Below are 27,695 nucleotides of genomic sequence, written 5' to 3'. Positions count from 1 at the left end.
TATATTATTACCATCATATAAAATATATATTATCATATAAAATATCTATTATTAGTATCATATAAAATATCTATTATTAGTATCATATAAAATATATATTATCATATAAAATATTTATTATTAGTATCATATAAAATATATATTATTAGTATCATATAAAATATCTATGATCATATAATATATCTATTAGTATCATATAAAAGATTATTTAATCAATATTTAAAGGTGCATCATGTAAGAGCCCCATCTGACTATATATATTGTTATATAAACTATTATTTAGACATTTGTTCACATGACAAGCCTATAATCGGATGGCGGAGATTTAAACGGTTTGAAACACGATCGCCATTTAATGATTTAATCTTAAAATGTTTCATCGAGACTGGGCTATTGCTATGATAACAACAATCTATGCTACATCGTGTCAAAACTTCAAACACAGACAACTCGGATCAGAATAAAGTAATTTGAATGAAATGTTCTATATATTCATTTTGCATTATCTGTTTCGGAACTATATTATAACAAGAATGGCTAGCTCTCTATCTAAATCTTATATAATGCTTCTTTAATTTGCATTGCTGCAATGGTGGTCAGCAGACTATGTCTATATCTAAATATATGAAATCATACAAAAATCGTAGACCGATACCCCCAGCCCCCAATACTGTGACCAGAATAGTCTATTCGTTCAGTGAGCTACAAATCAAAGTACGCAGATAAAAAGTGTGGATCTCCCACATTATATCAAAGATTACCGGTAGTTGATTCTATTAAGGTGTTGACCTGAAAAAAAAAACAATCAACGTTGAAGTATATGTGAATATATCTGTTCTAGGCCAATCTCGTAAAAATACAGATCTGTATTTCGTTTCCGTTTTTCTTTTTTATATACTTTCGATGGCCTCTACTACGTAAAGATCTGATCTGTTGTACTAGGAAGTCGCGTCAGGGGTCACACAAGTGGCTTGTGACCCTACGACGTCAGGCATTTAATTAACCAATCAGCGTTGATGTTTCTATTAGGATACCCACAGTTCCGTGCATCGCAGGCCAAGAACTCGCTGCAACAGACCGTTTCATTGGCTAATCCCACACATCAACCAGAACGCGGGTTATATAACAGCTCTTCCAGATCCTAGTGTAGTAAAGTAAAACGAAATTTTGAACTATAAAAAACGAAATAGGATCTGGGTTTTAATCAGATTGATTCTTGACATGCACGTAGCTATATGAGACATCACACAGAGAACCAAAGTGTAACGATAATGCATAGAAAGTAGAAATAATCTACAATTTATATGGGTCGTTTCGATTAAGCTTCTGTAGTCCTTATGAAGTCGAACCGTGCCTCAGTAACAAGCAGTAATTGTATTCAATTGAATTGTGACCATTACTGAATGCCAATGAAGCAATTTAATTTACAGATTGTTCTCCATATGTTAGCACGTTTTGTTTAAACCATCATTAAAATAACATGGTCTCTAGTTTTAATTAATGCTAATGGACAATAAACATGTGGTATTTGTGTAGTACTTTTTAAATGATCTAGACAAAGTTGCCATTAACGTGTAGATTTGACAAGTCAACAGTTGGCAGTTCTCGGTATAATAGTTAAAAATAGAAAATCAAAAGGGAATAATATGTTGAAACTTTCAATCAGATCACTTCATTCTGAACGGTGTTATGGCCGTTTGATGAACAGTGTAGCCTCCATTGTCATTGCTACCGTTGTCTTGATTATACAATCCGTTGGTTATGGTCTTGGCAGTGCAAAAGTTGTCTAAATAATAGTTTTGTATCATTTGAAGCCGAAATAAAGACCTGCAATTGGCTGGTTTAGCTCTTTTATAATATATCTTTACATTTAACAGATATATTACTATTGGGAAACAGCCAGGTGTCGTTCGGTGTATTTTGTGAAACGAAATGAAATGAAATGGGGTTTAACGTCCTACTGTTTTGCTCCTAAACTGGGCTAATGAAGACGGGCATACGCCATACAGTGTGCTATGAGGGACATTTTGCCCGGGCAGCGGCGCTACGGCCTATTCTTATATCGAATTCCAACTGCCAAGGCATCTTTTACGTGCACGCCAATTTGTACACGGGACCTCGGTTTTTCGTCCCATCCGAACGACTAGTCAGGCCCTCCGCCCTGCATCACTGACAAAGGGAAACCACGCCGGAAAATCGGGATGAACTTTCTCGGCCAATGCAGGGATCGAACATCCGACCTCCAGGCTAGCGAGCCAGCGTCTTACCAACTTAGCCACGTGATCCCCTGGTGAAACTAACCCATACCTAGCTTATTTTCAATTGTCTCCAGTCTCCTTTCCAGTTTTTGGATGGATGTCTGTAATTTTGTTCTGAAAAAAAACCAACAAATTAATAAACACCTAATGGAACTAACTTTATTGGTGTATAATTGTTTAAAATCTGAATATTGACCTCACACAAACAAATGGCAACAGGTATTGTCCTATCCAGAACCATGTTAAAGAATGGTAAAGTATCCATGAGCAGAGGTTAGGGAGACACTAGTTTGACACAAGTGTTTGATTCACTTCATTTGTGTTATTTTAAAGCTAAGAGAATACTATACACCTGGTTCAAGTCAAAATAATGGGTTAGTGTTAAGTTTTCAAGAGTTATGTTTTAAAACACAGGTGATTCGTAACTCATTTATTTATCTTTATTTATTTTAATTATTGAATTAAACATTCGTCGTCATGACACATGTAACTTATTATATTCTTGAAATATCACCAGTAAGTAACATATAGCCATATATGAAGCAAATTGATATAGGTCTTAGGTTGTTTTTGTATCATATCTTTAAAACTTGTAATGTTGTATATGATATTTTATGAATAAATATTGTTTAAACCAAAACACAGGTGACCCACCTCTCGTTTTCGTGCATCTGTAAACACTGTTTTGCTATAGATTTTTCTCGTCTGGTGATTTTCTTACTAGGTTTGCGTTTAATGTTATATTCTAAAGAAGACAAACAACAGCAATAAAAATACAGTGTCGTAGCTACGAGCTCTATATTGAAATTAAGATTAGAATAAAACCCTGCATTGCCGAGGTTATCTACAATAAAGGTGGTCGGGAAGTTGGACAGATCCTAAAGCCCAACCAAACAGCAGATTCACATACTCTCATTGGACCTTTGCCTATGTCGCAATTTCGTGTCGAAATTACACACCATAGATAACTCTTGTTCAATCGATGTTTATTATTATAAAATTGATCAGTTTATTATCACATATTAAAGCGACTGTTCTATATACGGCAAAAGAAACAAAACTTCCCCACATATTTTAATGCGTGGTCTGGCCTGAACCATGAACAACCAATCAATTTGTCGGTTACTGTGTTTAAATTTGTGAATATTGTTATTATCAGTCAAAATATTTTGGCACAAACATAAGGAAACAGACTAAGCTCTTACTGAAGATATTCTCTTCTTCATTCGACACCTGTTCTTCATTAGACATCATTTTATATTTTAACCATCTACCGAGTCTGTATAGGTGTACGAACACAATGAGTGGTGGAGGAAGAAAGGGGCGACTGTAGTATTCGTAGATCAGTTGATATCGCTGTAAACACCAGTAAGAGTAGGATCTCTGTTCAATATTATTGAACGTATTGCTGTTGATATAAAAGGCATAAAATATATACATGTATAGTACAAAATAAAGTAGTAAGGGGGCCAATGGAGGCAGACCACCATTAAATTGTAGTTCGTCTATTTATAGCAATTCTCTCTCTCTCTCTCTCTTTTCTCCCCTTTTGCATGCCCATTTTAGTTGATTTTTTTGGTCTAGAATGGACGAAGAGGGTTTGAATTAACATTTTCTGCCAGGTTTTGGTAAATATTTATGATTTTGAGGCGGAAGGATAACAGGGTTATCAGGTTGGCTACGGCGATATGTACGGCAACTAGTTACATGTTTTTAGTATGCTTCTTCAAGTTTGTGTATCTTAAAATTTTGGTAATCAACCCCATACAAATTTTAGTGCAAAGACATGACCATTTGTTCCTCTGTCTGTAGTGAAAAGCATTCAGCCCAACGAAAATTTGGGAAAAGGTTGGAGGTGGGCAAAGAGGTCAGAATTAACATTGAAGTCAATGGGGAAATTAATGGTGGTCTGCCTCCCAATCAGTTATGAGGATTTGTCTCCCCTGTTGCTTATAATTAAAAAGGGTGCTTAAGGAAATGGGGTTTAACGTCCACTCGACACAAACTAGGTCATTTCGGGACTAACACATGGTTCAATTTTATTTCAATAATTCGCTTGCGCGTAGGGGTCTTTAGCTGTGGGAGGAAACCGGAGGACCTGGAGAAAACCCACGAGGTTGGACAGGCGACCCTACTCCTTGTCACGTACAACCGGGGATTCGAAACCCCGCCAGTTGACTCAATGACAGACCGTATGATACAGCGCGCGCGTGCTAACCATTCGGCCGTCCAATCCCCCAATTAAAAAGGGATAAAATAGAAAAACGTATACGAATAATAGTTAAAAGGGTGGGATTTTTGTTGAATATTATTGAACGTATTAATGTTGTATAGTAAAATGTAGTAAGGGGACGTTCGCTGTGAGGAATTATCTCCCATTGTTGCTTATAAAAAATAAGGGATAACAAGGATAACTATTATTTGTATACGTTATATTAAAACGTATACAAATAATAGTTAAAATCCTCCTTTGAAAGCAATTGGCTCGCTAACGAGGTCGGGAGATCTCGGGCATTTCCGGCGTGTTCGCCCTTGTCAGTAGCACATGGCTAGACAAGGATCGATGTCTAATCGTCTAATCGTGCACGTAAAACAGTGGTATTGCCGCTGTTCAGGCAATATTCCCCTTATAGTACACTGTATAGCGTTTGCCCAGCCAGTGCAGAAAATGTAACGTTAAACCGAAGTCCCGTGTACACATTGGTGTAATGCGGTTATTCGGGCAACATTTTCCTCACAGTACACTGTATGGAGTATGCCCAGTCGGTGCCGAAATATATGACGTTAAACCGCCCTTCCATTTCATTTAAGTTCAATATAAGCAATTAGCATTGATAGTCTTCTTCTAATCGTCGTTGAAACATTTAGTATAAGTGTAAGAGAGAGAGAAATGGGGTTTAACGTCCACTCGACACAAACGAGGTCATTTCGGGTCTAACACATGGTTCAATTTTATTTCAATAATTCGCTTGCGCGTAGGTGGTCTTTAGGAGTAGGAGGAAACCGGATTACCCGGAGAAAACCCACGAGGTTGAACAGAATAGATCTACTGGCAACTTACCTGAACATTGCAATGAGTATATTTAATAGCAGCACATTGGTAAAAAGCATATAAATCCCTAGGGAAACCGGAGCTACATATCTCCCTACAGTTGATGGACATCGTAATTCGTTATTTGTACCATATTCATCAGGATTATCAGTACAAGAGCTTGAACCTGTGAATGTGATTTTTGTTTGTTTGTCAATCATTCTTATTCGAAATGGTTATAGGCGTCACTCCCCTTTTTTGCTAAAGGTAAGAATCACTCCTGGTGTAAAATTTTAAAACAATGCTATTCTTATTTAGTTTCTACGGAAACAAAGACCATATTCAATAAGAATTTACTAGTAATAAGGCACAACGATTATAACAGATTGTTGTATTTGCATCGATATATTGAATGGTGTCTAAGGTGTGATAAAGAAGAATTATTTGTACAGCAAAAACTTTCAAATCCTTCAACCGATAATTTTCTAACTAAATTATGACAGCTGTGTGTAAAGATATTTTGTGTGGTTCCTGCGTTATGCAGACCGAGATGGAATGATGAGCGGTGCGGGATTATAAACATAAATATGTTATATAACGTACCTTCTATATCATCTAAAAACAGTTCCCCATAAATATCTTATATAACGTACCTTCTATGTCATCTGAAATCAGTTCCCCATAAATATCTTATATAACGTACCTTCTGTATCATCTAAAATCAGTTCCCCATAAATATCTTATATAACGTACCTTCTATATCATCTAAAATCAGTTCTCCTTAAATATGTTATATAACGTACCTTCTACATCATCTAAAAACAGTTCCCCAGAAATATGTAATATAACGTACCTTCTATATCATCTAAAATCAGTTCCCCAAAATATGTTATATAATGTTATAACGTACCTTCTATATCATCTAAAATCAGTTCCCCATAAATATCTTATAGAACGCATCTTCTATATCATCTAAAATCAGTTCCCCATAAATATGTTATATAACGTACCTTCTATATCATCGAAAAACAGTTCCCCAACCTTCTACATCATCTTAAAACAGTTCCCACCAAAATATGTTATATAACGTACCTTCTATATCTTCTAGAAACAATTCTCCATACATATGCCAGTAAGCCTTTCGTGGGAGTTGATACAGGAGTTTAACTGATAATTCTGTATTGGGATACAATATTGCCTCTGTTGCTACCGAGTAGGCCAAAACAAAAACCAAAACAATAACCATAAATGGTATTAGGTCCTTCAGAATCTGTAAACAACAATTCCAATAATGTTAAATCATACATGAATCAGAACAATGCCTACTCCGCTCTTAAATAGAGCGAGAGAGAGAGAGGGAGAGTGAGAGAGAGAGAGCGAGCAACAGAGAGAGAGAGAGAGAGAGAGAGATGAGGTTTAACGTCCACTCGACACAAACTAGGTCATTTCGGGACTAACATATGGTTCAATTTTATTTCTATAATTCGCTTGCGCGTAGGGTCGGTGGGAGGAGGGACTAAAATATAGTTCAATTTTATTTCTATAATTCGCTTGCGCGTAGGGGTCTTTAGCGGTGGGAGGAAACCGGAGGACACGAAGAAAACCCACGAGGTTTGGACTGGCGACCCTACCGCTCTTAAATAATTAACAAAAATGCGAAAAAAGGATTCCGATAATTGGTAATTGGGGAAAGACTAACAAAGATAGAATATTCTATAGCTTACCATTTTTCGAAGCATGACAAGTTTTGGTCCCAGAGAACTGCTTACTACGAAAATGTGAAGAAGGCGGACATAGAAGGCAACTAAATCCAGACATAGGATTACTCGTGCAGCTTCGAAACACTGGTCATTATTTATCAATCGTAGACATATACCAACCAGAAACAATATAATGGTAATGATGTCCAATTTGTTCCATGCGTCTTTGAGATATAACTTCAGTTGTTTTAAAATACCCTTGGAATCGCTGCTAATACACTGAATATAGAATCTTTATGCAATAATACAAATCATCAATGATTTTTAATATGTAAAAATATGACTACAGTAAACGATGGTACCAGTCGATTTCAACACTAGTTTAATAATATTTTATAGTAATGGTTCGCTAATCTGGGAACTCGTCAGAAATATGTGTACGATATTATTTTAATGTGATACTACCATTTTGTTATATCACCTTGCAAGTTCCTTTTATTATGTGACATTTTGACACGTGCACATGTACGTTCATGTGTATATGTCATGCCTAATATGTTTTGGCTACTTTTTCAACTGATAGAAGAAAGTCAAATTACTTACTTGCCTTATTTCCTCAAGTACTAAGGTAAAAACCCAGACACAGATAATTATTTCAATAACAGAGAATGTCGGATTAAAACTAACGACCATCAGGTAGCTGAACAGACCCAGGAATATCACATACGATAACTAAAATAGATTAAAATAAACTCCATTGTTCGTCATAATATATCGTATACTAGGTATGGACAAACCTTTGTAAAGTTGAGAATCTACAGTCATTTATTGCTTTGCCTAGCCTAATTACAATAATTAAATTTAACTTTACAAAGATTTCAATTTTTTTCTCCCAGGCTTACCTAAATTTCGTTCATCTTATATGGCCGAGTTCGTAAATTTGTGCGTTACCCTTTCAATGAAGTCAATCATGGCCGTAAGGAGAGTGGGGCGTATTTTTTAACAGCGTGTTGTGTCGCTCATACTGGTTCTAGCAATATAAGCAAGGTCTTATTTTCTCACTAAGATGTTCAATTACATTGTTCAGGCGCTCACAGGTACTGACACGCGACCGTTTAGCAGTAAAAAGTTGCCCAGTAAAATTGACTAGGAAGCCAAATTTTGTCGACAAGGATTCAATAGAAGAGTCCCTGAACGTACAGGGCGAGTGTAATGAGACTACGTTCAGAGCTGAACTATATTTTTACATGAAATGGACGTGAATACAGGAGTTATCTGCCTCATCTGAATTCGTGTATGACCAAATGTTCTCGCACCCACAATTTGGGGTTGAGTATAAGATCAAAAGTTCAAATAGATGAGAGAGTTTAGATTTGAAAATAAGAAGGCTATTCTATGGGCCATAATTCAATTCACAATTGATTTCTTAACCTAGACACATACTGGCCACCAGTTCCGAGTTTGATATTAAATTATAGGTTATTATAGGGAATAGGTTATTAGTTTGTTATTCAGTATACTGCGAATTACAAGAAACCGAAATTGGGAATACTTCTTCATTCAGATTGGGTACTTTTTAAAAGATTATTCGAATCTTTGTACGGTTTGGGAAGTACTGAAAACCCGTATTTAATAACCTACCTTTTGACGAATAGAATTAAATTTGAAAGTCTAAACAGCACACTTCTTGGGATCGTACTTACATCAAATGTTAGATTTAACATCAGAAAATTTACTTACCAAGTTAAGACAAAATATAGTCACTGGTTTCAGAAAAAACTTTTTAATACATGTCCAATCCTCGTTTTCTTTTTCCGAAAACCCGTGATAGATCACCCTCGGCAATAAGATTGTACAAAGCATCATCTGTAATATAAACCATACTTGTTTCGTTTGATATCGTGTATTGAGAAATTCCAACTTGACTGTTTGGTGTATGTTCTAACGGTCAAGTCAAATTAATGAAAGACCTACGTACCTCTGATTTTTGTAGAAGTTTTTTTTGACACCCTTCCCCTGTACATCACGGGGTCTAGGGGAGTAACGCGTGAAATCACAAGGTCTGTCATTGAATCGAGTAGCATGGTTTTGATTCCCCGCTTGAACATGACAAGGAGTAGGGTCGCCTGTCCAACCCCTTGGGTTTTCTCCGGGTCCCCCACTGCTAAATACCCCTACGCGTAAGCGATTTATTGAACCGAAATGACCTAGTTGATGCCTCTCTACCTCTACCTCCCTCTCCTATACCCCACATTGAAAATCAGAACTCTATAAGTAGGTACCATGGAAAAACCTTCTAAAGAAATTAGTTGTTGGGTTGACCGCCTTATTGGCGTATTTTGATAGGACTATAAAGATTTCTGTCCAAATGGCAAACATAGATACAATTACGGTTGGCATATTCGAGCAAATGCAGCGATGATTGAACAGTATTTCAATTGATTTTCAATTTAATCTATTCTTCCCCTTACATTTGTATCGTTTCCATAAAAGTCCAACAGTGTACCGAATGTATTTTAATTATATTTTGTGGACAAACGTGGAATCTTCCAACTCGATCGTTGGATTCATTTTATTGTTCGAAAGTCAAAAAATATTTCAAAGACATTTTCAAGTTGGAAACAAAAAGACGCCTCAATTATTACACAATTTTGTCAACCTCAACTTTGTCTTAGTTCAGTTATGTGATTTTAAGGTTAAAGGTCTTGCCCATAAAACCTTGTGGGGATATGAACCAAATGCATACGGTTGTCCACCGTCACCGACTGACAGATCTCTAACCGTTATTCTGATGTTACTACTGTCACTCATAATGGCTTGCAAAAAAAGCTAATCTGACATTACGTAATAGGCAGCTGTGTAATCGTTTAGACACCTTGTCAGCATGGTCAGGCACTCGACTGATATTTGTCCAGCTCAAAGCCTTAACCGACGGGTACTGAATTAGATTCATCAGTACGGGCCAAAGGGCGACCAAGCTAGGTCAGGGCTCTCTAAACACAAGCTAACTTTACGGAGTCATTTAACTTAAGGTGTTGGCTTGTACTTTATATGTTTGGAGGAATAATAAAAGTATTATATGGTGTTAGATCAGTGTTGTCATAAAGAACCAATAGTGTAACATATAGCCCAGACACATTATTAACAAACCAAAATCTTGCCAGTTGGTATCTTTACATCGATTTAAACAGATTATATTCAATCTAATGAATGTTAAATCTCATATTAATTCTAGAGCCCACACCTCTATTCTTTCATTATTGTCTACTTTGATATGTATTTCCGATCACTGTCTGTTTGGGGTTATTAATATTCACATCATGATCAGGTTTTCTAATAGTGGCATTTAATATACCGACCACCAAATGGACTAGTCAAAGTGGATATCGATTTTAATCCTATTTTATAGATGCTTGCAATCAGAAATTTCACATTTTACACCTAAATGAGTGTTCAATCCCTGCATTGGCCGAGAAAGTTCATCCAGATTTTCCGCCGTGGTTTCCCCTTGTCAGTGATGCAGAACGGAGGGCCTGACAAGGACAGCTGTCTAGTCGTTCGGATGGGACGAAAAACCGAGGTCCCGTGTACATATTGGCGTGCACGTAAAAGATCCCTTGGTAGTTTGAATTCGATATACGAGTAGGTCGTAGCGCCGCTGCCCGGGCAAAATGTCCCTCATAGCACACTGTATGGCGTATGCCCGTCTTCATTAGCCCAGTTCAGGTGCAGAACAGTAGGACGTTAAACCCCATTTCATTTCATTTCATTTTACACCTAAATGAATATACAATAACAAAAGTGAGAAAAAAAATACTTTCCACAAATCGGACATTTAATAATGAAACCTTTTCCCACCAAATGTTATCCAGGAGTTCCTGACAGGCGACGCTAGACAGGAACTTTTTGTTTCCTGTGGCTGCTGTTAGACAAGATTTATCTTTCCATTTTGTCAGCTTTCGGATTAAAGATTCCCTACTGCGTCCCTCTCTATGCAAAGAATCAATCACTTTGATGGCCAAATTTGTAAATTCCCTGTAAACAATAAAATTTTAATCTTTTGAACAATATGTTCTTTTCATTTTATCAACAATTGTTTCATATTTCACCTTTTGATGTTTCTTTTTCAAATATCTAACAATATGATTTGATTTTAAATTTTTGATATTACATGGCAATGAATGGGAGCCTTTTAAATTTCCACTATTTCTAACAACAGGTGGGGTTTGAGAAAAATTAATCTGTCATTGATATTATTATAAGGTGGATTATAAAAGGGAAGAAAATTGTTTAAATACTCTGGGCATCGATGATACATTATTTTATGAAGATATGGAAGCATATTTAATAAATGTCGTTCCTTAACTTGTTTTTAAATGTGCTCTATATCTAAAATAAGTTTAAATGCTCGGTTTTGTTGTCATTAAGAGATATTATACCACAGTTATCACATATAGGTGAACAATAGTCCAGATATGGTTAAATGTACACTGTAAGAAATAAATCTGTAAAAAAAAAAACCAGAAAAACTCTGGCAGCAGATTTACCAGATTTTTTTCTGTAATTTTTATTCTGTTTGTTTTTTAACGGAAAATTTCTGTTAAGTCACAATAGCATGGTTCTGTAAAATTACAGGAAAAAAATCTGGTATATCTGCTGCCAGAAGATTTTCTGTTCTTTAACATAATTATTTCCGTTAAGTCACAATAGTACTTTCTGTAAAATTACAGGAAAACAATCTGGCAAATCTGCTGCCAGAGGATTTTCTGTTCTTTGGTTAAATATAATTAAAATCATCTGTAAAAAATAATTTATTTTCTGTAAATGTCATTTTGCAGTCATGAATTTACAAAAAACATTAAAAATGAACAGAAATTCAGAGCAAGAAATTGTACATGGCTTCAAATTTTGTGATTTCTGAAGGCTGATATACAAAATAACGATCGGAATTTACATGGAAGGAATTCTTTCAGTTTATACTTAACTGGGACATTTTTGATAAATTTTAACTGGGCTAATGAAGACGGGCATACGCCATACAGTGTGCTATGAGGGAACTTTTGCCGGGCAGCGGCACAATGGTCCAATATTATATCAAAATGCAACTGCCAATGGATCTTTTACGTGCACGCAATGTATACAGGGGGCCTCGGTTTTTATCGTACAATTCGAGCGGCTAGACAGCTGTCCTTGTCAGGGCATCCATCCTGCACCACTGATAAGTGAAAACCACGTCGGAAAATCCCCATGAACTTCCTTGGCCAATGCAGGGATCGAGCCGCGACCTCCAGACTAGCGAGCCATTATCTTACCCACCTAGCAGTGGATGATAAAACCCATCTCTCTCTCTCTCTCTCTCTCTCTCCACATATCGTGATGCTCTAGTTTATAAATGTGATAACAATGAGCAAAGGATATATAGAATACTTACTGTCCATTCTGTCGTAACTTTTCTGAAAGTTCGTTGTCTTTTTTTTTCCGATTTACCATTTTGTAAATAGGTTTTGCAAATATTGCAGAGGCTATTGGTTCCTGGATGATAATTTTAAAATGACAACAACAATAAAATTACAGATATTGAAATGGCTTCAGAGACGGGTGTGAATAGTGTCGTTCATTAAGTGCGTTATTTATCTCCAAACCAATTATCGCCTGACATTCAGATTCTCAAGAGCTAAAACAAAGGGGGTGTGGGTTCGTTTAACGCATGCGCTTTAGATCATATGGTCTATCAATGAGTCAAGTGACATATAGCTTCTATTCCCCGTATGTACGTGACAAGGAGTTGGGTTCGCCTGTCCAAACTTGCGGGTTTACTCCGCCAAAGTCCAACCGCTTAGCCGCCGCCCCCCCCCCACCCCACTGCTTAAGAAAGATCTTCCGAGCACGAGAGATTTATGATCTAAAATGTGGCACATAGTAGAGTGGGTATGCGCTTTCTAAATTTGTAGTCAAATTACTACAAACACTACAGCACATAATTACTGTTTTCTTGCAAAGGATCAAATGCTATTCAATTTATATCTAACACATCGAAACCGAAACATTATGAAGGTGTTGAAGACTACATCACACACAACGATAAAACAAAAGCAGTCGATCCATTTTAACAAGAATATTTGCTGACTATCAACTTAAAAAGGGGGACACGGTGGCTCTATCAGTAACCTTGAGGTCTAGTGTTCGATATCGGTGATGGCCAAGAAAGTTCATCAGGATTTTCCGACGTGGTTTCCCCATTGTCAATGGTGTAGGATGGAGCGCCTGACAAGGAACAACGTACATTTGTTCGGATAGGACGAACAAAGCGGCTTCCCGTGTAGACATTGGCTTGCACGTACAAGAACCCTTGACAGTTAGAATTAGGAATAAGAGTAAGTCGCAGTGCATCTATCCGGGTAAAATTGTCCTCATAGCACACTGTACGGACGTTAAACCCTATTTTATTTCATACATTGCATACATACGTCTAACTGTGTCCACAATAGTTTTGCAATTTCGTGATCATGCACCAACAAGCAATACACAAATAGATGTTCTATTCCTACAGTATCACCTGCAAAACAAAGCAAGTATTTTATGGAATACTTTGATGTCCACACTGCATAGTTTATTATAGAATTTCACTGACGACTATAGCTAATTCTAACATGCTAAAGGATGCATTATGTAAGTAGATTTAGACAAAAAGCTGGCCGTTCGTGCTATTACAAGCATATAATTAAAAATGAATATAATGAAACTTTGAGTGGAATTACTTTATTCTGAGCGAAGATATGAGTGGTTTTGTCAAGTACCATTTCCATGATAATAATCTTCCTATATTCGTGGTGCTTAACGTCCGCTCCAACTTAGCGACCATTTCCAAGTAGAGTAATATGGTTTGTCAGTCCTTTTATTGACTGGCGGCCATATTAACGTAAATCGATTGTATTATGTGCATGACTTAATTCATTTAATATCTCGGTCATCTGATGGTCTAGAGAGTTGATAATAGGCTTGTCTTGTGAATGAATCTCTAAATAATAATTAATATAACATTTGAAGACAGACAAGGGTCCTGCAATAGACAGATTTAGAACTTGAATAATGCATCTATAAATGTGTCATTAGATACGATCTAATTGCAAACATTTAAATTAGCATTATCGCAATGGCTAAACCTTGAATGAATTTTTTATACGCCCACATCTAATATATCAGCTATATATTAACATTGGTTTATGTAACCGCAATAACTTTGAATAGCTTTGGAGTATCGTGATCACAAGCTATGATAATGAGACCTCAGCAATTACACTTAACCATACTATCGTTTCTGTGGATTTGCTGACGGAAACTTATTGCATTGAATATTTGTGTAATCTTTACATATTTCAGCGTGTTTCTATATTTGCATAAATATAGTTTTCTCCAGGGGGCTAACAAGATTGTCCATCAAAGTTGAAGCTGTTGTAAAAAGTAATTATTGAAAAGAAATAGGGTTCTTCCTTTGAATCTGAAAGACATCCAATACAAAGTTTAGAAAAGTCGGAACATACTGAAACGTCTATGGTGCAAAAAGGGTTTCGGAATAGAAGGGAATAGTATCCTTACACAAAGTCGGTGATAATAAATAGGATAACCGATCGGTCGCAAATAGGGTGACGACGATATAAGTAGTATAATTGCCTATACAGTAGAATCTGCATTAAGCAGCCACCCAAGGGAATTTTCACAACTGACCGCTTAACGGGAGTGGCCTCTTAATAAAATCTCATTGCTTTTTGTGCTGACATAAATATTAAATTAAATATTACGCTTGGAAGCGGTAAATTTGGCCGTCGCTGAATCTTGCGCCGAACGAAAATTCTTTACTCAAATCTCGGACATAACTTAACGGGAGTGGCCTTTTAATAAAATCTTGGTGCTTTTTGTGCTGACATAAATTAAATATTACGCTTGAATGCATTGGAAGCGGTAAATTTGACCGTCGCTGAATCTTGCGCCGAACGAAAATTCTTTACTCAAATCTCGGACATAACTTCTGTAAACTTGTCATTTTGTACCAACCTTCGATACTACTGTCTACCATTGTGATGCATTCCATAATATTTATCCATTTTTGTGAAGAAAATCGATGAATTCATTTTATTTTATCAAAAAAGCACATGGACAAAAAAAACATCGCTAATTTCATGACCTATTTACAGGGGGTGTAACTCTGTATGTAATATTATAGGAGGCGCTAAGAGAGATACTAAATGATCGTGACAAAACTCGGTACTTTTATTTTATTCAATCAGTATCAAATAATGTGTCGTTACGCGTGAAAACAATGATCAGGTTAGTCGTTTAATAAAACAAAAGATTAATTAACAGATAATCCCGGGTTGATTGTTATTTTTACATTTCTTTTTACCTGATCAGTGGGGGGTCCAGTTAATTAACTACTACTCACGGGATTAGCGGGGGTGTTACAAAGAACGACAAGATGATATCATTCAACAATGGCCGTTGAATGGGCTATGTTTTGTTGAATTTATTAGTAAAATAGTGACCGCTGGCCGCGTTAGAGGAGTGACCGTTGAATAAAGAGATGAAACAACAGAATTTCTACGGGGGGAATTTATCGTGACCGCTTACAAGGAGATGTCGCTGAATAGGAGTGGCTGCTCATACAGATTCTACTGTACAGGTACTTAGCCCTTGATGATCTCGTGACACCGTGACATCATAACATTACAGCAGACAAATCAAATATTGAAACGTGTATGTCCTTACCCTCTTTCAATGGTATCTTGATTCCTTGAAAAATCTCTGATTTCAATAAACTCAATATCTAAAAATATGTATAACAATTCAATTCTAAATCATAAAATCCTAATACATTCGGCTCCAAGCGACAACATCGCTTCTAATGGTTCATCTAATGGGGAACATGGGCGCCATAAATCAAATATAATACCTGTAGATTCCAAGTTTAATGCATATGCAGGCTTGTATGTTAAAATTCTCTATGAAAGCCCGTTTATACTGTGGTAAAACTTCCATGTCAGAAAACCGTAAAACTAAAGGATCAATCAAAAATGTCCAGTTTTTTACGAGGTCCTCCCAAATGGCAGTCTCCGTTCAAATAGTGTAGTGGTTGATGTATAGGGTCCTTCTTGAGCTACTTGGTCTTCCGCTAACTGGATACGCGATAGTTCGATAATTTCGATTTGTAGGTAGGCCCTATCTTAAAAGCTGATCATATTTTTACCTTTATGTATTAGCTACAGTTGTTATTACTATTTACACGGGCCTACGAGCTTCATGTACAAACGGACAAACCAAAATTAATAAAGATGGCCAATAGAAAAAATCATCTTTGAGCTATATATTGTTACATTTCTAATCGTAGAATTGTGCACCGACGATAAAAAGTCTAAATGATCAAATATGTTTTTATCTTGGAGCTTGGAGGTGTGTAACAGGCTTAGGCTATGATACATGATGAAAAAATATAGTTACATCTTCATTACTGTTGTATAAATCTCTTATGTCTGAGGCAGTCATAAACTTCTTTCTAATCAAACCAGTTTCTATAAATAAACTGACAAACTCATGTCGTCTCTCTTTTACTGTTTTTATCACGATCCAACTTACATGACGTTTCTGAAAACATTAACATATCACAAATAAGCAGGGAGAATATATGGGGGGCGGTGAGGGGGGGGGGGCTATAGCGTGAAACAGAAGCCTCTTGTAGTCAAATTGTGTATACTTTCTTGTCTTTATATAGTTTACCATTGATTAAATACTTTCAGTTAGTTTCAGTTTTAAAGAGTGTTTTTTGTTATAAGCACCTACCCACTACGTAGTGTGACACTTTTAGCTATGGGGTAGACGAAAAGCTTACTTAGGCATTATTGTAAGATTTAAGAATGTATCAGCAGCCGCGCAAACACCTGATTAATTAAATAAAACATATATTGGTACCTCTAATTTATCTTTATTCTGTTGTAACACACATCTTGCTAAATCTATGTCATTATTTGAAATGGCCTGGTCCATTTGTTTCATAGGATCTGAAGAAGAAATATCAAATCAGCAGATTTAAAGTCATGAGTTATACTGCCTGCAAACCGGCATAAACAAGAATATGTTTCTGTAAAGTCTTCGTCAAGTCCGCCAGGTGGGACTGGTCTGGCTACAAATTGTGTAACATATATAAATCTGTTATATATTATGCTGTTTTAGTTTGACGGACAGTGGTCAGAATATGCCACCCTTTTCATTGTTGCTGCAAGGGCCCCAGTAGCCTTTTCATCCATGGGCCTATATAAGCTTAATCCGGCACTCATAATACCCTTGTTATTTCATTTCATAGTCAGAAATATTTAAATAAAGATGCTTTAAACAGTTACCAAACCGCATTAATACCTTTTCCGAAGTTTGATCCGAAGCTAGCACTACTGCTATATAATTCTTCGAATTCCTCACTGGTTCTATATCTGTCACGTCCCATGCTGTAACTTTAATATATACAACTATATCTTTTATCCATACTATATAAATCATGAAAATGTGCCCAGCTTAATTTCTCGTGATCTACGCTTTGCCACTACCCGGGCAATATCCCATCCCAAAATTTGTCCCACACCCTTAACTTGTCTTCTAAAATAATTCTGGTCGAAATTAAATATTCATTAAACTACTAAACAGCCAAAAAAAACGTCAGTACGATTTCAAAATCAGAGAAGCACTTTAATCAAATCATTCTAGAAAACGACTTACTAAATGGATCAAAGCAATTTTTTGTGAACAGTATGTTGACACATTCGTGATTAATTCATGACAATTCCAAGACATTACGAGAAAGTTTAGAGTCTGTATAAAGTCTGTACACAGTCTATACATCAGTAGCTAATGTCAATAACAGCAGCGCAGCGTCTGTACATGAAGTGGACCAGACGATTGATGAACGCCACACTCTCAGAAAAGCCTGGCGCAATCCATCGGCTGTATTTGGTCTCGGTACGATGTTATTAAGTCTCTTCTGAATTTCATCCCAAAAATGTTCAATTTGGTTTAAGTCCGGACTAAGGCCTGGCCAGTGCAATACGTTGACGCCGTTCTGCTGTAGGAAGTCCCGAGTAACTCTGGCGGTGTGGGGACGGGCGTTGTCATGCTGGAAAGCGTTGTTTCGATGACGTGAGAAATATGGTTTGACGTGGGGTCTGAGAACTTGATCGATGTAGTGCCTTGCTGTGATGCCGCCCCTCTCTCTGGACCAAGATTGTGGAACACCACAGGACCCACACTCTGATTCAGGTCGATTCCAACCAAAGCCATTATGCTTGGACCTCCCCACGAGTCTAGTTCCATGACACATTGGTCAGAATAACGCTGACCACGTCGACGCCATATCCTGGTCCTGTCATCTGCAGTTGATACGAAATACGGACCCTCATCTGTGAACAGAACAGTTCTCCATTGCATGTGTCGCTGGTTCTGGTGTTGTTGGGCAAACTGAAGACGTTCATGTCGATGGCGAGGGGTGAGGATCGGTCCATCGTAAGGTCTACGGCAATGAATGTTGTCCCCGTGACACGTCGGCGCACTGTATCGGTACTGATGGGTCTTCCGTGTGTTCCCACTGTCTGATGTGCTGTCTCAGATGCCTGTGTGAAGGGATTCTGTCTGCAAGTGCTGTCGCACAACATGGCGGTCTTGTCGCCTTGTGGTAACCCGTGGTCTACCGGTTCGGGGGCGATCATCCGTGGTGTTTGGGGCCTGAAAGCGTTGATGAAGCCTGTAGATGGTCCGCATATTGACCTGGAATTGATTGGCAACGGCTTGGACAGTGTGGCCAGCGTCGAGTATTCCAAGCGCTTAGTTCCTCTCAGCTATCGTGAGGCGTGGCATGCTGCTGACGTTGTAGTGTGAATGATTCAACCAGGTATGGGGGTGCATGTTATAGTGCTGGCCCTGTGAACTTTACGTGCAGCATGAGTTAGATGAAAATCATGGAGAGCATATTACCATCTCAGAAGTCAGGTTGCGTTTTTGCGAACAATTCCTGGGTTCAATTCTGTGTTTGGGAAGGAGCCTTATTGCTCAGGTAAAGTTGGAGATGTGGTCACAAATATACAATACAAACATTTGGCAAGTTTTATGCAATGCGTCTATTCAGGGTAACATGCCGACCTGACGTTTATTTTGCTGCTTAGTATATAAATAGTGTCTTGGATGAGGAATTATATGTGCGTATTCTTTCGGAACCTAATACCATTGTTTTTGAAAATTAATATTCTTAAGCATGGTGCTGTCCAACTATACGCCATTGAGTACACGGGGCCTTGGTTTGTCGTGCCATCTGAACGACTAGAAGTGGTCTTTGCGAGGCGCCCCTTGCTGCCCCACTGACAAGGGGAAACCACACTGGAAAATCCTGGAAAATTTTCTCGACTAAGACCGAGATCGAACACCTCATCTCCTGAGTAGTAAGCCAGCGTCGTTAGCATATTGCTGTCCAGCTATTTATTACTGATATTATTATATGAGGGGCTTATATAGACGGGTGGACTAAAATACAAAAGTCAGTCGGACTTTCGAAAAGCCCCGCCAAACATTTTGGTTAGATTTTCGAAAAAGAAAACTTTTGCAAGTATGGTTCTTTACTTTACTTAAGTTTCAGCCATGTAACCATTGACCATATAGTAATTCCCATTTTTTAGAGGGGTGGACTAAGATACAAAGGTCAATCGGACTTTGGAAAAGCCCCGGCCAACATTTTGGTTAGATTTTCGAAAAAAACAATATTGCAAGTATGGTTCTCTTTTCCTCAGTTAAGTTTTAGCCACGTAAGCGTTGACCATATAGTAATTCCCATTATTAGGTGCCCGCATTCTGAACTTCACACACACAATCACAGGATGTGAGCCTATGTCGTAAATACTATCAAAACCAGTACTTACCTCCGCATATTGGGCTGGACTACAGGATCATAGGCATTGTTCTGCAAAGAAATAGAAATGTTTTGCCAAGGAAAGATAAGCTTGGGGAAAAGATGAGGTACATGGTATTAGGAACATGGTACATCATATTAGGTACATGGTACCTTGTATTAGGTACATCATATGAGGTATATCATATTACGTATATCATATTAGGTACATGGTACTTCATATTACGTATATCATATTAGATAAATCATATTAGCTATATCATATTAGGTACATGGTGCATAGTAGCTATATCATATTAGATATATCATATTTGGTATATCATATTAGGTACATGGTACATATTAGGTATATCATATTAGGTATATCATATTAGATATATCATATTAGATATATGATACCCCTATTACGTATATCATATTAGATAAATCGTATTAGCTATGTCATATTAGGTACATGGCACATATTTGGTACCTCAACCAGTCCATAGAAGAATGTGCGGAGGATGTTTTCAGCAATTGTAACATTTTGATGTTGCGTAATAGTTTATAAAAATTTGTGATAATCTAAAAGAAATATTTTAACAGATTTATAGCCAGGTCTCTTTATAATGTAACCAGACCTATATAATAAACAGATTTATAGTCAGCAGATCTGTTTATAATGCAAATAAGTTATAAACAAACTTAGTGTTACAAATACCTTTGTTGGTAGTGGCGGCGTTGTAGGACATGCACCAGGCATTACTCTCTTGTAGCATTCACTGATCATACTTGGTAGTGTTTTCATTCTAATTGGTAGTGGCATCGAACTAGACATTGATCTCTCATCTCCATCACTTGTAATACCATGTGCACGGGACATTGATCTCTCATTCCCATTGTCATCACTGCTCACACCATGGTCTCGGGACATCGGTTTCTCATTCTCACACTCGTCACTGTTTATATCATGTGCTCGGGACATCATTTTCTCATTCCCATTGTCATCACTGCTCACACCATGGTCTCGGGACATCGGTTTCTCATTCTCACACTCGTCACTGTTTATATCATGTGCTCGGGACATCATTTTCTCATTCTCATTGTCATCACTGTTTATAAACATTCTATGTTTCTTGAACACCGTCATCTATAATTTAAAATCCAAATCAAAGTTGGGTGTGGTCAACTCCCTAATATGCCCCATGCAACCGCAAAATCAAAAGTGCTAGCTTTCGAATCACTTTTAAACAATCTTGATGAGCAAGTTTTAAAAGTTTCAGTATGAAATAATCTGTATCACGTTCACATGCATTACTGGTGGAAACGTAAACATGAAGTTGAAGAACCTCGGGAGCTAGACACTGTTCCTTAACAGGCCCTCCGCCCTGGTTATGTCTATTTGTTTACATCTCAGTGACCTAGATGAATATTGAGCTGACCTTAACAAAGATATTTAACCTCTCTACCCTGCCCCACTGACAAGAGGAAACTACTCTGAGAGATTCCCAGGTACTTTTACTTTATCGCCCAACATTGGGAGCCCCAATGACTGAGCCAGCGCCGTGACATTCAGTTGGAAATGAAATGAAATGGGGTTTAACGCCCTACGGTTCTGCTCCTATACTGGTTTAATGAAGACGGGCCATACAATGTGCTATGAGGGAAATTTTGCCCGGGCAGCGGTATTATCGCCTACTCTTATATCGAATTCCAACAGCCAGGGGATCTTTTACGTGCATTCCAATATATACACGAGACCTCGTTTTTTTTGTCTCATCCGAAGGACTAGACAGCTGTCCTTGTCAGGCCATCCGTCCTGCATCACTGACAAGGGGCAACCACGCAATGTATTGATATGTGTTAGTTTTGTTTTTTAGGTTTGTCTTGTCGGTTTGTTTTGTTTTGCGTGTAGTGCCTCCCCCCCCCCCCTGCGGTAACCAATAGTTATATTATACCTCCAAATCTTCACCACTTCTTCTTCTTTGGATTTTAACGTCCGCTCCCGTCGCGGGTGATTCGTCATCGCTGTCATCATCGATCTCACTCTGTAGGAAAGTATTTTACACAGTTTTACACAAAGTTGAAGTTAAGAATAAAATAAAGGTGAGTTCAATCTAATTAAATTACAGATCTATATTTCGTTTCGTTTTTTATACTTTATAAGGATGACATCGATGCGATTTAATGAGCCAAAAATATTAATTTTTTCCTCTGACAAATTAAATTCTAACACATTTTTTTATGTATTAGAAAAATAAATAAAGACGTATAACGTGTTTGTAGGTAAAAATTATTCCGTATTTAGTGTAAATGGGTATTAAAATGAGTAAACGGCAGCATTCTGCCCGATTCAGTAACGTCTTATGTAAACCAATGATTGATGCCGCGTGATGTGACGTCACGTGCTGAAGGCAGTCATCTTTTACAGAGATATATGAAGACTTTCGTAATCCTCTTTGAAACAGTAATTGTATTCCATAGAATTGTAATTGTTCAATTACAAAATGCCATTTAAACAATTTAACAGCAAAGTCACCCGTGCTAGCTGTCAAATAAATGTTAGATAATCCTGCTGAACAGGTTTTAAACACTTTTAAGTTCTTAAAAATTCCATTGTGAAATTTGTCCTGGAAACAGATTAATTGTTATATGTACCTCTGCAGATGTATCTTCATTTAATGATTTTACCAGTTCATCTACGTCCCCCTTGGTTTTTGTCCATCCGCCATCACTGTCCGTGTCATCATCCGTCTCACTCTATAGTAAAATACGATTACACAGTTTTATTTAACAAGGAAATGAAATTAAGAATACCAGCGGCTGCCAGGCAGGATACGCCCACATTTTCGAGAGATGAATAGGGAACAAGCTAAAAAGAAAGTGATTTTTCCTACAATTAAGGGCCATAATTCAGGAAATTACAATTCGATATGCGCAAATATCAAAAGGAACCGAGATCTTTGTGTTATAAACTTACATTTCAAGTTTCAACAAAATCGGATAAAAATTGTGACCTCTATAGGGTCCACAACCTAGATCTACCATATTTTTACGCTATTTGAGAACAAGCAGCGGCCGTTTTGTCTGTCAATGTTGGGCTGATTTACACGAAATTCGAACTCAGCCACCCTTAGGGTGTAACGGTGATATAATAATACGGTTTTTTAAATCGGATAAAAATTATGACCTCAATAGGGCCCACAAGCTAAAAACGCGATTTTTCGTACAATCAGGGGCCATAACTCAAAACTTTTCAGTCCGATATGCGCGAATATCGAAAGGAACCGAGATCTTTGGGTTATAAACTTTCATTTCAAGTTTCAACAAAATCGGATAAAAATTGTGACTATAGGGTCCGCAACCTTGATATACCATATTTTTACGCTATTTGAGAACGAACAGCGGCCATTTTGTCTGTCAATTTTGGGCCGATTTTCACGAAATTCGAACTCAGCCGTCCTTATGGTGTAACGATGATATAATAATACGTTTTTTTTTTAAATCGGATAAAAATTATGACCTCTATAGGGTCCACAGGCTAAAAACGCGATTTTTCGTACAATCAGGGGCCATAATTCAGGAAGTTACTGTCCGATATGCGCGAATATCGAAAGGAACAGAGATCTTTGGGTTATAAACTTACATGTCAAGTTTCAACAAAATCGGATAAAAATTGTGACCTCTGTAGGGTCCACAACCTTGATATACCATGTTTTTTATGATATTTGAGAACGAACAGCGGCCATTTTGTCTGTCAATTCTGGGCCGATTTTCACGAAATTCGAACTCAGCCGTCCTTAGGGTGTAATGGTGATATAATAATACGTTTTTTTAAATCGGATAAAAATTATGACCTCTATAGGGTCCACAAGCTAAAAACGTGATTTTTCGTACAATCAGGTGCCATAATTCAGGAAGTTACAGTTCGATATGCGCGAATATCGAAAGGAACCGAGATCTTTGGGTTATAAAATTAAATTTCAAGTTTCAACAATATCGGATAAAAATTGTGACCTCTATAGGGTCCACAACTTTGATATACCATATTTTTACGCTATTTGAGAACGAAGGGCGGCCATTTTGTCTATCAATTTTGGGCCGATTTTCACGAAATTCGACCTCAGCCGTCCTTAGGGTGTAACGGTGATATAATAATACTTTTTTTTTAATCGGAAAAAAATTATGACCTCTATAGGGTCCACAAGCTAAAAACGTGATTTTTCGTACAATCAGGGGTCATAATTCAGGAAGTTACGGTCCGATATGCGCGAATATCGAAAGGAACCGAGATCTGTGGATTATCAACTTACATTTCAAGTTTCAACAAAATCGGATAAAAATTGTGACCTCTATAGTGTCCACAAGCTAAAAACGTGATTTTTCGTACAAACAGGGACCATAATCCATGAAGTTTCGATCCGATACATGCCAATATCGAAAGGAACCGAGATCTTTAGGAGATAAACCAAATATTTCAAGTTTCGTCAAAATCGGATAAGAATTGTGACCTGTAGAGTGTCCACAAACAAATTGTGGACGGACGTCCGGGCGGACAGGGGCGACGACAATATACGTCCACATGAAAATGTGGGCGTATAAAAATACATATTGGTTTGGCCTGCTCGATAATACGCCAAGCAAAAGCAAAGTCGCACGTGATAGCTCTCAAATCAATGTCCAATAATGACACTGACGAAGTTTTAAAAACTATTTTGCCAAGCAAGTTCATCGAAAATCCCCGGAGTCGTTCCTCCTCGTCGGTAGTGAAGGACTTGCAGGACTGAGTGCCTGGCAAGAGACGGCGTGTAGTCCTTCGGATTGGATGAAAACTCGAGGTTCCGTGTACACATTGGCGTGTACGCAAATGACCCCTTGTCAGATGCAATTCGATAGTAAGAGTAGGCCGTAACGCCGCATAAAACATTGAGTGGCGTATATCGTCTTCTTAAGCACAGTCGGAGTCTCATATCATTTATTCTTATAAAAACCTTTTTAAAAATCCCACAAAGTCCTGTACCACGTTCATAGACTCCTTCTGATTTACGATAATGTTCCTTTGTCGTTGGTTTAGTTTTCTGTGGGGACGGGGAGTGGGGGTATTGACGAAAAATGCAACAAAAACAGTTAATCCTACCCTAGTTGTTTCGCCTTCACAACAATTATTGACCGTGATTTACGACTGAAAGGTTCGGACTGTGGATCGGGTTCATTTTTATTTCACAGAAGAGCCCGGGGTGACCTCGACATCCAATCGGTAAGTTGGTGGGTTACCTATCTTGATAAACACCACCCAAGCGGGTTAGACGAAGAAGTCCAAAATCAGTTGAAAAGTCTACAGTTTCTTTTTGAAGGCGTTCTCATCTAACTTCTCGGAGGTCGATGAACTCTATTTGAAACGACCTGAATAACGAACACTTAGTGAGGTATCCCTGCATCACCGTGCCCCCTGGGTCATGAGAAGACGAACCTTGTCTATATTCAACAAAACGCGATCTTTCGTTGCCGGTGTACGGAAGACCGTGGAATGCTGGATATCGATCGAGTTCGTCTTCATTTGACCAGTCGAGATAGAAATGAAATGAAATAAAATGAAATGAAATGGGGTTTAACGTCCTACTGTTCTGCTCCTAAACTGGGCAAACGAAGACGGGCATACGCCACACAGTATGCTATGAGAGAAATTATGCCCGGGCAGCGGCGCTACGGCCTACTCTTATATCGAATTCCAACTGCCAAGGGATCTTTTACGTGCACGCCAATGTGTACACGGGACATCGGTTTTTCTTCCCATCCGAACGACTAGACAGCTGTCCTTGTCAGGCCCTCCGTCATGCATCACTGACAAGGGGAAACCACGGCGGAAAATCTGGATGAACTTTCTCGGCCAATGCACCGACCTCCAGGCTAGCGAGCCAGCGTCTTACCCACTTAGCCATCGTGATCCCCGCAGTCGAGATAGAATAGTTATTTAATTTCAGATTCAACATCACATGCGATATAGACTGATATATTAGCTGTTGTCGGTAGCCATAATGTGGCAAAGCTAGTTTCATTTTGTTAGTATTGCTTTATTAAAAGCCTGTAGGCACCTAAATAGGCCACTGTATTTATATATAGTGAGAGACTGGATATTTGATGACTGTATGAATAGTATGTTGACAGACTCTGAGTTTTATAATAATGTTGCTATCTGTTATATATTATGTTTAATTTTATAATTTAATAGAAACCCATGTCTTGTTATTTAGCATACTATTAAAGAGTTTATATGTTAAGAAATGGACGTTACACTCCAGAAACGACTAAACGGCGGGAATGAAATCTCGGGATCTATGCCATCCTGTCAAGGCGGCTAGGCGAACGTGTTATCCCGCACTGGTAGCCTGGGGCATTTGTTCCCACTGGGATATATGCCTCCACGGTCGAAGCGAAGCTTTAGTTAATACTCCTATATTTAGTTCTTGAGAAATCAATGAGCGTACAGCTTTTACATCCATGCTTGCATCTAATGAACATACACAGCCTTTACCCTCTTGCAGTTAATGAACAGTATAGCTTTTAGCTGATAAACAGAACCGACTCACAAAGCATTTTCAGACTTAAGTTAAGAATTTACTCAAAATTGTTAGCTTTATTTTAACTACATTATAGCCCTTTATAAAACTTGCGTTGTTTTAATGTATCAAATACATCAATAAGAAACTATGTGCAAAGTTTTGTTTTTCTGAATCAAAGATATTTCTCATAAACGGTGGTTGAAAGTTGAGTAAATTCATAACTTGAATCTGAGAATCCTTTGTGAACTCCGGGTCTGATCACAGAACGGCTTGAACTGGGACATTTCGCCTTCGCCTCTTTATAAGGGGATCACGGTGGCTAAGTGGGTAAGGCGCTGGCTCGCTAGCCTGGAGGTCGGGTGTTCGATCCCTGCATTGGCCGAGAAAGTTCATCCAGATTTTCCGGCGTGGTTTCCCCTGGTCAGTGATGCAGGACGGATGGCCTGACAAGGACAGCTGTCTAGTCATTCGGATGAGACGAAAAAACGAGGTCCCGTGTACACATTGGCGTGCACGTAAAAGATCCCTTGACAGTTGGAATTCGATGTAAGAGTAGGCCGTAGTGCAGTTGTCCGGGCAAAATTTCCCTCATAGCACACTGCTTGGCGTATACCCGTCTTCATTAGCCCAGTTCGGAGCAAAACAGTAGGACGTTAAACCCCATTTCATTTCATTTCATTTCATTTTCAATGCCTCTTTATAAATGGTATAAAAGAGTTTTCCCAGTCCATCAAAACTTACCCGTATATATGTTTTAATGCATAATAAAACTTGACAGAGAGTCGCGGAACACTGCACCACAACAACTTATTAGCTAGTCCGCCCTCTACTCTGAAGCGGATCTACTTTAAACGGCTTGCAGTCGGCCGATAGATCATATGTGACAGAGAAATTACCGGGGTGTGGGTCCTGAGCAACAATTGCAGCAGAATTCCCTATACTACCAAAGCACTACACCATTTCGTGGCCAAAATAGAAAAAGATTGTCACAATTGTTACACCAATACAATAACAACCGCCCTTGAAAACAGTGATTAATGTAGCATGGCGAAGATATATTTCAACGTCACTGGGTGTCATATTTAGACTTCAGGGATAAAAATCATAATTACCCTCATTGTACTGTTTTGTCGGCTCGCAGACAGTCCTTTCCCTGGCAGTACCGCTGAGCAATTACCCACAGCAAAGTCAAAAACAGTCAAACCGGACACATCAGTTCAGCTTAATGGACTTCCC

General features: G+C 38.0%; 1 protein-coding gene across 3 annotated transcripts; it reads right to left on the bottom strand.

Moving 5' to 3' along the window:
* LOC126824915 (transient receptor potential cation channel subfamily M member-like 2) lies at positions 1-27,695 on the bottom strand. 3 transcript variants are annotated; one of them, XM_056102059.1, is made up of 20 exons: positions 27,572-27,695; positions 22,558-22,659; positions 21,858-21,947; positions 20,621-21,049; positions 19,931-19,971; positions 17,394-17,485; positions 16,950-17,038; positions 16,482-16,625; positions 15,753-15,810; positions 13,457-13,545; positions 12,421-12,521; positions 8,730-11,024; positions 7,593-7,721; positions 7,014-7,268; positions 6,382-6,559; positions 5,320-5,476; positions 3,464-3,666; positions 2,913-3,003; positions 2,308-2,372; positions 1-789 (listed from the first exon to the last, which is right to left on the bottom strand). In XM_056102059.1, the coding sequence occupies exons 12-20, from the start codon at positions 8,853-8,855 to the stop codon at positions 758-760; spliced, it is 1,236 nt and encodes a 411-aa protein (XP_055958034.1). In that variant the 5' UTR covers positions 8,856-11,024; positions 12,421-12,521; positions 13,457-13,545; positions 15,753-15,810; positions 16,482-16,625; positions 16,950-17,038; positions 17,394-17,485; positions 19,931-19,971; positions 20,621-21,049; positions 21,858-21,947; positions 22,558-22,659; positions 27,572-27,695; the 3' UTR covers positions 1-757. The 3 variants fall into 3 exon arrangements, 2 of the variants coding, with proteins under 2 accessions (XP_055958034.1, XP_055958035.1); XM_056102060.1 differs by lacking the exon at positions 17,394-17,485; XR_008788630.1 differs by lacking the exons at positions 1-789; positions 2,308-2,372; positions 2,913-3,003; ... (1 more) ...; positions 5,320-5,476; positions 6,382-6,559 and having other exon boundaries at positions 7,128-7,268.

This window comes from Patella vulgata, chromosome 6 (genome assembly GCF_932274485.2).
Source record: "Patella vulgata chromosome 6, xgPatVulg1.2, whole genome shotgun sequence".
Classification (NCBI taxonomy): Eukaryota; Metazoa; Mollusca; class Gastropoda; family Patellidae; genus Patella; species Patella vulgata.
This window is presented reverse-complemented; position numbering and strand designations above follow the sequence as displayed.